This window comes from Nicotiana sylvestris, chromosome 10, assembly GCF_000393655.2.
Source record: "Nicotiana sylvestris chromosome 10, ASM39365v2, whole genome shotgun sequence".
Taxonomy (NCBI): Eukaryota; Viridiplantae; Streptophyta; class Magnoliopsida; order Solanales; family Solanaceae; genus Nicotiana; species Nicotiana sylvestris.
In genome coordinates, this window is record NC_091066.1 from 168904232 (window position 1) to 168918748 (window position 14517).

Below are 14517 nucleotides of genomic sequence, written 5' to 3' on the forward strand. Positions count from 1 at the left end.
ACACACTTTCCAAACAAAATGTTGAATGCTGGAACAGGACAATGTTCACTTGATTCTATGTAAAAATAGAAATATTAGCATAAAACAATATATTCCAAGTGGAATTTTAGCTCGATGACAGATATTATACCGTTTTCGTGCTGCTAGATACATGTTACCTTCCACCAGTACAGGTATTAGGTAACTATATCTATTAATTTGATCTCCGGTCTTCTATGGTTTTCACGACTTCTTTGATCTCTAGACTGTACTCTTAGATACTACATATATTATGTGGATTTTTGTAGTAAATTCATAAGGAATGAAATCAATGCAGTTGACTACAAAGAGAGATTGCATGAAAAAGAAGCAAAATTGCTTGATGTCATGTCATTCATTCACCAACATAAAGAAGAGGCTTTCATAGAAATCTTTATATAGTACAAAGTAAACCATTATTTGCACCAATTCTAAGCTTCCAGTTTCAGACCAACAAGCTTTAAGAAACCAGTCGAAAGGAGAATGTTTTACTTGGTTGATGAACTAAGGAGACATATACATATATTACTATAACTAATACTTTAAGAAGCTTCACTTGCTATGTTCATGATGACTTGGTCTATGTTGCTCGGATCCTCCAAAAGTGTTGTCGGGTGTGTATCCGATCCTCCAAAAGTCATCATATTTGGAGGATCATTTTTGGAGGATCTGCCACAGGTACGGCGACATTTTTGGAGGGTACGAGCAACATAGGACTTGGTCGATGACTAAGAAGCCATACGTATATAACTATGATTAACACTTTAAAAAGCTTCATTTACTATGTTCATGACATATGCTCTAAGCATCAACCAATTAAACAGGCTGAAACAGTAATTCTTTTCTCTATACATGACATTATGCTAGTCCTGATGTTTATCTAACATGAAGGGGAAAAAAGAGTATACTAATATCAACCTCCAGTACTATTTGTAGTGGAGCTACTAGCCCATGTATCAATCACAGTATCAGGTGAAGCTGGAATATTTTTCTTCAATAACACAGCATCCTCCGTTTCAGAAGGAAGGCGCGGTTTTACCCTTCTAAGCTCAGTACATTTACCACTGGTCTCCTTTCTGTGGTAATTTTTCCATTCACCTTCCTTAATAGTCTTCAACGTCTCGAGTACTTCTTCCATTTTAGGCCTCATGTCCTTCACACCTTGCAGGCACTGAAAAGCTAGTTCTGCAACTGATATAGTCATCCTCCTAATTTCAGCATTTGTCTCGAATCCAAGAGATGGATCGATCACTTCCTCAAACGCACATTTTAGTATCCTGTTCATCGCGAAGTTAGCCAAGTTAATCTCGTGCATATGTCTATTCATATCCACTGCAGGCATTGATGATATGAGTTCGACGAGGACAACCCCGAAGCTATAAACATCACTCTTATCAGTAAGCTGGTAACATTCATGATATTGAGGATCAACATATCCCGGGGTCCCCTGAGGTGCAGTTGAGATATGAGTAACATCATTAGGGAAGAGTTTTGACAGCCCGAAATCTGCTACTTTGACACAAAAGTCATTGTCCAGGAGAATGTTATTAGTCTTGACATCGCGGTGTATGATGTCAGAAGCATGAAGGTAAGCCAATGCACTGGCAATTTCTATAGCGATTTTGAGCCGTATAGGCCATGTAAGTAACTTATCCTTTGCTCTATGACCGTGCAGGTGATCAGCAATTGTTCCATTGGGAATGTACTCATAAACAAGGAAGAGTTCACGACTACGTCTTGATGTGCATCCATAAAGGATAACAAGATTCGGATGCCTAAGGCGAGTAAGAATTTCAATTTCATTGATGAACTGTTTCATTTGGTTGTGATTGTGCTCATAAAGGCGCTTAACTGCAACTTCTTTTCCATCTCTAAGTTTCCCTGATTTTAAACATACAGTAATAGCTGTTAGATCAAGATGCTTATTAGTTACATTGCCCCCTCAGAAAGCAAAACTAAGAAAACAGACTTTTGTGGATTTTTTTTAGAATATTATTCATCTACATAGTATAGCCGCCCCTCAAAATAATAGCCAGCACATGTATATTTTTGTATATCAATGTATATAATATACATATTTTATAGATAGTCGGTGTATTTTTCTTCTATATTTGGCTACGACTGTAATTATTTTGGCCAACCGGACAAATGTGTTAAAAATCTTTCTTACCATAGTACACAGTTCCATAACCTCCATCACCAAGTTGTTTAGAAGAGTTGAATTTGTCGGTGGCTTCTTCAAGTTCTCTGTAGGAGAATACCGGGATTCCAAGATATTGGCTACGTTCCTCGATCTCTTGATGAATCATTGAAACACCAGATGTATTTCTTGAAAGAAATGGTGAAGAATCATTTTTCCTCCTCTTGCAAAACCATATAACACAGGCAATTGTGCAGAGTCCAAAAAGTAAACCGATAAATGCTGAAACTGAAGCACAAAATATACTGATCAACAACAACAACAACAACCCAGTATAATCCCACAAGTGGGGTCTGAGGAGGGTAGTGTATACGCAGACCTTAACCCGGCCCCGGGGGTTGGGTAGAGAGGTTGTTTCCGATATACCATCGGCACAAGAAGATGAAATAAGACAATAGAATAGTAACAACAACATGCACCAAAAAGATAGTACCAACGAGACACAATATATCGATCAAAGGACATAATACAGTGTGGACTAAAGTTGAATAAATAGTACAAAGACTAAATCTTGTGATGGACAACAACAAAATAGTAGATAATGGAATAGGTAAGTACCTGCAACAATCACTTTCACTTTTTTATTTCCTGCAACCATAGTAAACAATGCAAATATAAGTTGAACCAAAGATTATAAAAACAGAACCAAAACCATTAATGTGAACCATGACAAAAGTTCTTTACCTTTGGTATTATAACAATGAAATTTGTTAGTAGTTTCATCAGTTTGACATCTGCCTCCTCTATAGTAACACCGATTACACTCATCAGACACAGTCCATCCTAGTACAACTTCATCAGTTAACATACCAAATAGGCCATTTTTTTCTGATTTTGATTCTGAATTCGATGGCACGGGCAGCCGAATAAAGGAACAGCTACTAGGAAGAGGAAATCCTGGATAGTAATCCATTGAGAGGTTATAGTATAATATGAAACTTTCACAGCTATTGTAGCTGTGATATCTTGTGGAAATGAAAACTTCTTCATGTCTCTTTTGGCTATTATTGCATTTGAACAAAGTGAGATAGGGGCTGAATCTATATGTGATTGAAGGAGAGATTGTTAAAGACAGATTTCTATCAAAAGATTGGCAACTCTTGTTTTCCAAAAGATTTCCAAGAATAGTGTCCTTAATTTTGATGAAAACTTCAGATTTCTCAAGTGCTTGATATTTCACTCCATCCAATTCAATTATGGGATTTGGAGTAGCTTCACAATCCACTTTACACAAACCACAATCAATTTGTGTGGATTTGTAGAAAGGAAAGCTCAAATTTCCTAAGTTTCCACATTGGAATTCTTTAGTACAACTTGAGGAGGATGTGTTCTGTACTAGAGCTGAATTAAAGCACCAAAAATGAAACAAAATGGAAATAAAAAACCAAGAAAATAAATCCATGATATACCCTTTTGGATAAAAAAGAAAAAAACAACAACATTAACAAGAATAACCAAGAATGTTTTAACAAAATCTTAAGTTTGCAGAGTTTCTTTTATTGTTTGTTTTTGCTTAGCCATAGGATTTTGCATTAATTTTTGTTGTCTTTTGGACACGTTAAGTTGACTTAAACATGTGGAAGCAAGACTTTGAAGAAAGACAATCTAACGGAAGATTGGCCAAAATGGAGTGTGGGACCTTGTGACTTTTACACAATGGGGAATTTTCTATTCATCTTCCTTCTATTTATTGAAGCGGCCACAAATGCTTGTATTAGGATAGACTGTCCAGCTCACACTCCCTCGGGTACGGCTCTTCCCCGACCCTGCATGAACGCAAGATGCTTTGTGCATCAGGGGCAAAGACAGGGTGCGGGATGCAGGTTCGGCCGCACCCAGTAGCTTTCGTTCAAACCATGTATTTATCTTAAGAAATCCATTGAATATGTATAACTTATTAACTTAGAACTCAGTAACTTAAAAAGAATACAATCCCGAACCCACACGGTTCAAATCTTGGCTCCGCCTCTGTATGCATCAAGCTGCCCTTTGTCTTCCTTAATTTATTAAGGTTCAAAGACAAAAATGTTCCTTGTATTAAAAATCCACTAACGCGACTAGTTCAGATTCATATCATGCAAGTGTGCAAGAAAGGCAAAACGTTGCTACCAAAAAGTTATTTTATCTAAGGGCTCGAACGCGAAACATCTTTCCCACCACATCATTTGAGGGTGAGCTTTGAAACATGACTTATTAAAAAGAGAACATTTCAAATCATTCCTCCCACATATAAGATGACCCCATAAAGTAGTTAGGAAAAATGAGTACCTTCAATTAAAAGTTGAAAAAGACACTTTATATAAATCCTTTTCACTTTTGGCTCTTCTTGGTATATAAATAATATTTTTATGGGGAAAATGGGCCAAGAATTAAATTTTTGTTTTGTTCTTTTCCATTCTTTTTGAATGAAGGATGCCATATTGGACAAGATTTAAGAAATCAAATAATCTACTCAATAACCCCTAAAATTACCACTATCCAAAAGTTGCCATTTTTGGTTCAAAAGTTGGGGAGCTTAAAAAATCAGCCTATTTATCATATATTTCTAGTTTTAATTGTTTTACACTGTTTTATATTAAAAACTTGCATTTTACGTCAAAAATTTTCTTCTAATTTTTTTTGAACCGAAACTTATTTAATACATCCAAATTACTTCTAAACTCTGCCGAAAATGAGTCATTTAATGCGATGGAATTCTTAAGACCAACTTAGACCATTCTAAATCAAGATTAGTGGAATTCTTGAACACCATAATATAGTTATCTATATAACTTACTTTATTATTATTTTTAATTAAAGACAGTAAGGTGTCTAGTTCTTATTAAACAAGAAAAAAATAAGAGAAAGTTTAAGACAATTCATTCAACTTAACCTCACTAAGTCAAATATAGAGTAACCAAACATCATCTTTACATAGATAAATCTACGAGGAAGAAAACCTTAAATTTAAGCTATATTGCTCGGACCCTTCAAAAATACCACAAGATGTATGTCAAATACTCCAAAAGTAGTGTATCTTGGGAGGATCCGATACGGGTGCAGTAACATTTTTAAAAAGTCCGAGTAACATAAACTTTAAGTTATATTTTCTACACTGCAACATGATACAAAAGGGGTATTATCACTTTTAGCCCGCGCCAGAAACTATTTACATTTGATAGCCGAAAAATTATTTACTATTTACTTGTATAATTTGTATATAACACACATAATTTATATATATACAAAAAATATACACATTTTATACATTTTTTCGCATATTATTTTTACAACGGGTATACAATGTCATTTTTTGGATACAAAATGTCCAAGTTATTTTGCTAATTTCACCAACCATTTTTAGTTGCATTTTCATGTCGAAATCCACACAAATATTGGCCATATAAAGAGTTCAAGTTATGTTGGTCAATAACCTCATCCGTCTTTTCTTGAACTAATTCAATCTCTTCTAGAGGAATCAACATCATTTTTATGATCATGTGACTTATCATACATTTGCTCCTCTTGATATATCCAATAGCCTACACTTGCAGCATAAGAGTTTTTTACGTGGGGTCGGTGGCAAAGCCAGAATTTTCACTAAGGGGAATCAAACTATAAAGAAGTATACGAAAAGTTAAGGGGATTTTTTTTTTTTAATTTCCCACCCGGTGTCCGGTACCCGTATTGGAGCCCGACTATATCCGGATTCGCCGCGTTAGGGCCCCATTCGGGGGAAGCGTTCCCTACCAAAAAAATTTTCATACCCAGGGCTCGAACCCGAGACCTTTGGTTAAGGGAAGAGCAGTTCTATCTACTGCACCATATTCTTTGGTGGTAAGTTAAGGGGATTCAACATATACTATATACACATTAGAAAAAATTTAATCTATTGGTATTTTTCCGGCGTCCTTGGACAAGGATGGATCCGCCAATGGATCGGTGTATAAAAGTGTGATATAGTTCTTTTTATTTTGCTTTTCTCATTTTTTTTGGTGAACTGAATAATTATAATTAACTAATAATTACATCATAATCATGTGTATAGAGTTGTCCAGGTGGCCAACATTGTATCCAAAATATTAGCAATATTACATTTTGTATTTTTTCTATCAAATGTATTTCCCAAGATGTCTGCCCACATTGCATCATTAGCAAACACCGAAGGAACTGCCAAAATATCCTTGGTTTGTCAAAAAGCTTCTTCGTTGCTCCCTCTTTAGCTAGGAGGTCCGCTACCCGGTTATGCTCCCTGTAGTTATGGCTGATGACTGGATTTCCCTGTCGAGCCATCAACAACCTACATTCAGAAATAATGGGCTTATAAGGCAAGTGTCCTGATTCCATCATATTAATAATTTCCCGGTCTATGATCCAAAATTTATTTATAAAAACAATTTTTTGATATGAATTTTTGTTTTGGTGGAGGGGGTAAGTTATTATATGTTTCATGTAACTCGAAGTCAACATCCAAAGACAAAATTTAGCAGCAATAGTCCTTTTTGATGATGGTGAAATATAATGATGACTATGATGATAGTGTAAATTGTTAAAATTATTTTTGAGTGGCTAGGAAAAGATAAGAGAATTGATGTAATTATATATGCTTAAATATTATTTCAGATATGCTTCAGTTCCAATTTTGAATGAGTTAATTCAGAATAGGAAACATTTTGACAGGCAATATAACAATGAGCATGAAACAAGTTATAAAATAAAAAAAAAAAAAAAGTAGTCCGGTGCATTAAGCTCGCGCTATGCGCGACGGGTCCGGAGAATGGCCGGACCTCAAAGGTCTATTGTACGCAACCTTACCCTGCATTTCTGCAAAAAGTTGTTTCCACGGCTCAAACCCGTGACTTCCTGGTCACATGACAACAACTTTACCAGTTACGCTAAAGCTCTTTAGTGAGCATGAAACAAGTACCTACTAAAATTCAGTTAATGTTATGACTTGGCTCAATTTTCTGTGTATTTCTGCTTATCAACATGATCTAGGAAACAAAAAAAAACAAAAGAAAAAATCATATGAATCTCATCTACTAGTGGTTGTACTTGTACTAGAGTCACTAGTCCACATTTGAGTTACAGAATTTGGTGAAGTTAAAAACTTGTTTTTCTTCAATAATACATGGTCTTCTGATTCAGGTGAAAGAGGGATTTCTACACTCTCTTTACTGTTAACATTACCCTCCATTTTCTTGTCATGTTTGAACTCACCTTGTTGAATCTCTTGCAATGTTTCTAGTACTTCAACCATACTAGGTCTCATGTCCTTGTCGAGTTGTAAGCATCGAAAAGATAGCTCGGCCACTAAGGTAGTCATCCTCGTAACTTCTTTATCCGAATGAAAACCAAGAGATTGGTCTATCAAGTCGTCGAATGCACACCTTAAAATCCTGTTTATAGCATAGTTAGACAAGTTGATCTCTTCGTTACGTCTACTGAAATCTACTGCAGGCATGGATGATATCAGCTCAACGAGGACTACTCCGAAGCTATAAACATCACTTTTATCGGTCAGCTGGTAACATTCGTGGTACTTTGGATCGACGTATCCAGGGGTACCTTGTGGTGCAGTTGATATGTGAGAAATGTCATTTGGATGAAGTCTTGAAAGCCCAAAATCTCCGACTTTGACACTGAAGTTCTGATCAAGTAGTATGTTGTTACTTTTCACATCGCGGTGGATTATACCAGAAGCATGCAGATAAGCCAGAGCACTGGCAGCTTCAATAGCAATTTTCATGCGAATAGGCCATGTGAGCGAGCAATCCTTCGCCTTATGACCATGCAAGTGATCAGCGATCGTTCCATTAGGGACATACTCATAAACAAGTAGAAGTTGATCGCTGAGTCTAGACGTGCAACCATAAAGAGAAACAAGATTTCTGTGCCTTAGCCTTGTTAGAATTTCAATCTCAGTGATAAACTGCTCCTTTCTCCTAGCATTGTGGTCGTAGAGGCGTTTCACTGCAACTTCTCTTCCATCCTGAAGTTTCCCTAGTTTTTAGTACACAACAATTAGCTTCAAGAAAAAGAAAAAAATGATGGTCAGCAGTGGCGGAGCCACATAGCTAATTGACACCCCTTCGTCGTGAAAATTACACTGTTTAGATAGGTAAACTTTATTTTTTTTTAATATATGGAATCCCTTTCCCTTGACTTATTCGTGTATTTCTTTAAATTCTGATATCTCTTAATGAAAATTCTGGCTTCGCTACTAATGGCTAAATACCTGCATTATTGAATTGAGGGTTGCTTCTAAAAAGTTTCTTACCATAGTATACTGTTCCATATCCTCCATCTCCAAGTTCTCTGGTGGAATCAAAATTCATGGTAGCTTGTTGAAGTTCAGCATAAGTGAAGACGGGAACGCCAAAGAACCCGCTGTCTAACTCGTAGCTTCGTGTTGAGGGGTCTGAAGGGATGCTTCTCGGAAGAATATTCGCAAAACTTCTATTACCCTTCTTGCAACAGCAGATTATAAGTATCACAATGCTGATTGCTATGATCAAGAAACCACAAAGCACTGCAGAATACATGAGATATTACACAAAGTTACATTTTTATGATTGTGGTATTGAAATGGATACATATTTGTCCCTCAATATATAAAAGAATTCTAAGTTTGAGCAGAACAATAGGATATTTATTGATTATAGACATTTACCTGTGCCTAAAACCAGTCCCAAATTTCTTTTTGCTGCTGCAGAAAACACAAATGATAGATTAATTAGTCACAATAAGACTTAAAGCAATGCACACATGTCATATTAAACATATTGGAAGGTGCCAAATAGCAGACATTTAAAATCCTTTCCAAAATTGAAATAAGATCTAAACAAGCAATTGACAAGCATTAAAATTTAAAAGGGCAGCCTGGTGCAGTAAGCTATCGGTGTGCGCGGGTTTCGGGGAAAGGCCGGACCACAAGGGTCTATTGTATGCAGCCTTACCCTGCATTTCTGCAAGAGGCTGTTTCCACAGCTCGAACCCTTGACCTCCTGATCACATGACAGCTATGTTGTGCAGACCTTCCAAAATGGCACCGCACCCGTGTCGGATCATCCAAAAATGCACAATTTTGAAGGATCCGACACACACTCACTGACATGTTCGGAGAGTCCGAGCAACATAGCATGACAACAACTTTACCAGTTACGCCAAAGCTCCCCTTCTACAACGGACAAACATTATCTATGCAATATTACCTTTGGAGCAAAAGAAGAGGTTTTTGCTGTTACTTTGGCATTGCCCTTCTCTATAGATACAATCATAACAATCTCTTGACACTTCCCAATCTAACTTGAACTTTGAACTTAATAGATCAAACAAATCATTAGGAATTGGTTCTGAAGGCGAAAGAAACGTCAAAGGCAATCGAATAACTGCACAATTTGCAGGAAGAACACCAGTTGGAATACTACGCCTTCGATTTGTTCTTGGTTTATGATAGTATAAGCTAAAGCCATCACATTTCGAGTAGTTCTCATAACTCCGAAAAAAACCATCTATCTCCATACTTCTATTCATACATTTGAACAAAGTGATATTGTTGAACACTCCAAATGAAACAGAAGGAGAATTTGGAAAAGATAGATTCCTTTCAAAGGATTTACAACTTCTGTTAGTTAAATAAACATCAAGAATAGGGTCCAAAAGATCGATACTGTTAACCAAAAACCACTTCTTGTATGCATTGTATAACTCTCCCTCAATCTCAACTTTTGGATTTTCAAGAGTGTTATTACAATCAATCTTGCATAATCCACAATGAGGTTTCTTGATTTCTGAAAATGGATAACTCATATTTCCAAGCTTTCCACAATTGAACTCTTTTGAACAAGATTTACTCTCACCTTTAACCAAGTTGAAGATAAGCAAATGAAACACCAAAACCATAGCACAAAATAATATTGCAGCCATTAGTCTAACTCTAAACTTCAACAAGTTACATACAAATATAGAAAAACTATAGACAAAATATGAGTACCAAAATGTTCTTATGTTCACTCTGAATCCCTCTTATACTTGACTTTGGACTTTCTTATCTTGTACCAATAATTCAAGAAACAGACATGTAAAAAATATATAATTTAGCAATAAAATAAAAGCCAAAACCAGTGGGGACATTTAAGGCTGCAAATTTAAATAAGAAATCAAATATAGCTAGCCGAATAAAAAGACTTACAATCATTTGACTCTTTAAAATAATCATTTTGTCAAATTCCAGAATGTAGTTTTGAATGAGTCTATGCCTGGGTTTCTACTCCATTGTATTTTTCTGAGAACAAGTGGTGACAGCTAAATTTATTATAATGCAATTTCCTTAAGAATATAAAGCTGTACTTTACTTTGAGACTAAACTTGTTTGAATGTGATCTCATCAGAATAAACCGTTAAATAAAAGGGAGCAAATATATAAAATCTTTGTTCAATGAAACATGATTATAGAGGTGGAATATTCTTTCTTCTTTTTTTTGTCTTGTTTTTGGCAGGTCAACCATTGGCTAGAGCCAGAATGTGAAATAGAATTAAAGGAAATGGTCAAATTTGCCCTTGTACTATTCGAGATTGAACAATTTTATTGGTCTAATATTAGCCCTACAGTTAGGAAAAAGTCTCGTGTTGGCCCATAACCTTAACGAATCTCCAACTTGAGGATAATTTTAAGAAAAATTGGTATCCTATAACAACACACAGTAGAAATTGGTAATTTTTTAGCCTTATATTAATTTTTGCAAAGATAGCCCCAAACAGTTGGCATTATATAGTCAAATCTAAAATAAAAAAAACTACACGCTTATTTTGGCTCCTCTTTCCCTTTCTCTCCTTGTATTTCTTCTTCTATCTCTTCTCTTTTGCTCTCAAAGTTTAGCAAAAATTCTTGCAAATTATGCAAAAAAAATCAGTGGGATGAAAAGGTAAGGTTGATCTAACATCAAAAGCAAAAACAAAGAGAGAAAAAATATATTTCATCTTTGTTTTTCTTCTCTCTTCTTTTTTTTTGGTTGGATTGAATGAGTAGGTATGATTAAAATTGGATGAAAATACCTAAACGAGGCTATATACAAAATTTGAGCAAGATTAACAAAAACTAAGAAAGAAAAAATATATTTCAACTTTGTTTTTCTTCTCTCTTCCTTTTTTTTTGGTTGGATTGAATGAGTGGTTATGATTGAAATTGGTTGATAGTACCTAAACGAGGATATATACAAAATTTGAGCAGGATTAGAAGTGATTTAAACTGGTTTCAGATAAAAAATCAGACCTAAAAATCAAACTAATGTGTATATCACGTTGTATATCGGGTACATCAGTTTGTATATCACACACAGGTTTTAAGGACGTCTGTGTATATCAGTTTGTATATCATATACATAATATAATTTTTTTATGGACGCCCGTGTATATCATATTGTATATCATATATATAACACATATTTTCATGGATATTCACAGATACACATAATATACATGAGATATCACTTATGTACATAGAGATATACACGAGTTACAATTTTGGTATACACATGTTCAATGTACTATGCACTGTGATATACAAATAATATAATATTTTTATTGTGATATACATTGATATAAAGGTAGCAACAACTATATGTATAATTTTATATTATTGATATACAAAGAATAACATTATTTTTATACAAAGAATGAAAATAAAATTTTAATATACATGTTGATGTAGAGATAGAAGAAAAAAAAAGTTGTGATATACATATTATTATTGTGATATATTTATTGGTTATTTGATGCCAATATCTATAACTAGGGCTATTTTCTGCCAATTATATGGGTATATTGTTATACCATGCCAAAACCCCTAATTTTAAACCATAGTCCAAATTTGAGGATAAATTTAGAGAATTTTTCATAAAGCACCATCTTTTAGGTCTAATTAGCCATTTATAGATACCTTTTGTTATATTACGTGTTATAGATGCCTTTTATGTGGTTATATAATGTATCTGATGTATTTAAGTTATTGTATTCATTAATACAATAACAAAAATAGGCGTTAAAAAGGGAGCTAAGGTTGATATGTATTTAACTGTATTCACGCGGTCTTATCGTGAATATAGTAACGTATTTGTGTAAAATCTGCAAGGTTGAACTAGTTAAAAACGGAAAGGAAATCAAATCACCTGATATTCTCCTAATTCAACTCAATGAACAAAAGCTATTACCCATTAATCTGTATTATTCTATTCACGATTCAACAAAAAAATTAGCGAAAACAAGAGCAACATCTGTTCGCAGTTCTTCCATTCACTTCTCCTTTTTCTCTGTTCGCAGTTCTCAATTCAACCATGGAAAATTACGATTGATACAATTGTATTCAAAATACGGTATAGTTCCATTATACATATGATAAGTTTAACGGTGTTGTTGCGTCATTCTGGCAAGTGGAACGATGAGGGCAATTACGTCAATTTTTCAATCGAGGAATACTGATAAAGGAGTATGTGTCATATAATGATTTGGTTGCTTCAATTTCTAATCAACTGGGCATAGATTTGAGCACACAGTCCATTAAAATTCAATACAAAGTAGAAGGGAATACCACGCCAATAGAAATACACAATGACATGGGTTACAGGGTGTATATAGAGTTGAAAAAAGAGAACAGAGAATTCAGGATGTATCCTTTGTGCATAAAAACGATTGAAAAAGAACATGTATCCTGTGGTACTTTAAGTGAAGGAGATATTGTGCAAATAGACAAATCTCTCCAAAGGTATGATTCTGATACAGATGATACGCTTGCTCTAGATCTTATCAATTCAAGAGAAGCAATTGGGGTGTTTGAACTGAACAAAGATTTGATAATTTCAAAAACTAATCAAAGGGAGGTTATTGTTGGACAAGTATATAAGGATAAGGCTACATTGAAAGAGGTGATGGAGAATTATGCTATATCTCAAAGGTTTCAATTCCGGGTTGATAGGCCTAATGCCGTCTGGTTTGCGTGTTTTTTTTTTTGTTTGTATTCTATATTATTGGTTCGAGCTGCAAGTTAAACGTTGATGTATTTATGCGTATTTGTGAATTTTCACTTGATCATCACTGATGTGTTTAACATATGTTTGTTCATGGTCCTTAAATACATGTATTCAAATGTATTTTACTGGTATAATTACATTAAAGTGTCTCTAATTATTTTCGTATTTTGTTTACTGTCCTTTTTAAGTGTATGCATATAACAATAATTGTATTCAGTTGTATTCGTTTTATTTAAATGCATATAATTATAATTGAATTCAGTTGTATAATAATTTATATATATATATATATATGTTAGAATATATTCATGTCAGATTGTATTCGTGGGTATATGAGTGCATATTTTTGTAAATACTTATGCTAATCATATGTACAATTATTAATTCTTTGCAGATATGCATTATTATGTATTTCAGAAGATTGTGAATGGAGGTTTAAGGCTTCAAGCATTAACAAATCAGAGCTTTTCAAAGTGAGAGAGTTCATTGATAACCATACATGTCCGCTGAAGGACAAGGTGTATGAGCATCGACAGGCAAGTAGCAGCCTTATAGGTAGTATGATTAGGCCTAAGCTTACTAATCATAAGAGGAAATACACTCCAAAGGATATTATTGATAATGTGAAATCAGATTTAGGTGTAGATGTTAGCTACATGTTGGCGTGGAGGGCTAAAGAAAAGGCAATGAATTTTTTGAGAGGTGAACCGGCTGATTCATACAAAAAATTATCAGGATACTTATATACAATGTATATGACATATCCAGGTTCCCACATCAGAATGGTAAAATCGCCCAAAAATGAATTCATGTACGTGTATATATATCTTTGTATGCCTTTATAAAGGGGTTTGATCATTGTAGACCTATTGTTGTTGTGGATGGAAGTCACCGAAAATCTTACTACACCGGGACATTCATTTCGGCAAGCACGTTGGATGGTGCAGGTGAGTACATGAATTATAATAAAATCTGTTAATATTTTAAAGATTGACATATATGTTTTAAAAATATGTATTCAACTGTCTTTACAGGTCATATATTGCCACTAGCATATGGTGTTATTGATTCAGAGAACGTTGCTGCTTGGACGTGGTTTTTGAGCAATTCAAGATAGCATACGGTGACAGGGAAAACATGTACATCGTTTCAAATAGAAATTAGAGTGTCATTAAATTTGTATCGAGAGTGTATCCAGATGTACCACATTTTGCTTGTATATAGCATCTATGGAACAACGTATATAAGAAATTCAAAAAGAGCCATGCCAAGTTGAGCAAGATATACTTCTCG

At 34.6% G+C, this 14517-nt stretch overlaps 2 protein-coding genes across 4 annotated transcripts; both read right to left on the reverse strand.

Annotated features, from left to right (window-relative positions):
• Nucleotides 1–376: 376 nt before the first annotated feature.
• On the reverse strand, nucleotides 377–3733 carry LOC104225318 (LEAF RUST 10 DISEASE-RESISTANCE LOCUS RECEPTOR-LIKE PROTEIN KINASE-like 1.1). Its single transcript, XM_009777096.2, has 4 exons — nucleotides 2903–3733; nucleotides 2777–2806; nucleotides 2189–2446; nucleotides 377–1899 (listed from the first exon to the last, which is right to left on the reverse strand). The coding sequence occupies exons 1-4, from the start codon at nucleotides 3618–3620 to the stop codon at nucleotides 932–934; spliced, it is 1974 nt and encodes a 657-aa protein (XP_009775398.1). The 5' UTR covers nucleotides 3621–3733; the 3' UTR covers nucleotides 377–931.
• A 2466-nt stretch (nucleotides 3734–6199) lies between these two features.
• On the reverse strand, nucleotides 6200–10357 carry LOC104225317 (LEAF RUST 10 DISEASE-RESISTANCE LOCUS RECEPTOR-LIKE PROTEIN KINASE-like 1.1). 3 transcript variants are annotated; one of them, XM_009777095.2, is made up of 5 exons: nucleotides 9412–10356; nucleotides 8871–8906; nucleotides 8478–8729; nucleotides 7418–8200; nucleotides 6200–6497 (listed from the first exon to the last, which is right to left on the reverse strand). In XM_009777095.2, the coding sequence occupies exons 1-5, from the start codon at nucleotides 10124–10126 to the stop codon at nucleotides 6490–6492; spliced, it is 1794 nt and encodes a 597-aa protein (XP_009775397.1). In that variant the 5' UTR covers nucleotides 10127–10356; the 3' UTR covers nucleotides 6200–6489. The 3 variants fall into 3 exon arrangements, with proteins under 3 accessions (XP_009775397.1, XP_009775396.1, XP_009775395.1); XM_009777094.2 differs by lacking the exon at nucleotides 6200–6497 and having other exon boundaries at nucleotides 7074–8200; nucleotides 8871–8903; nucleotides 9412–10357; XM_009777093.2 differs by lacking the exon at nucleotides 6200–6497 and having other exon boundaries at nucleotides 7074–8200.
• Nucleotides 10358–14517: the final 4160 nt, after the last annotated feature.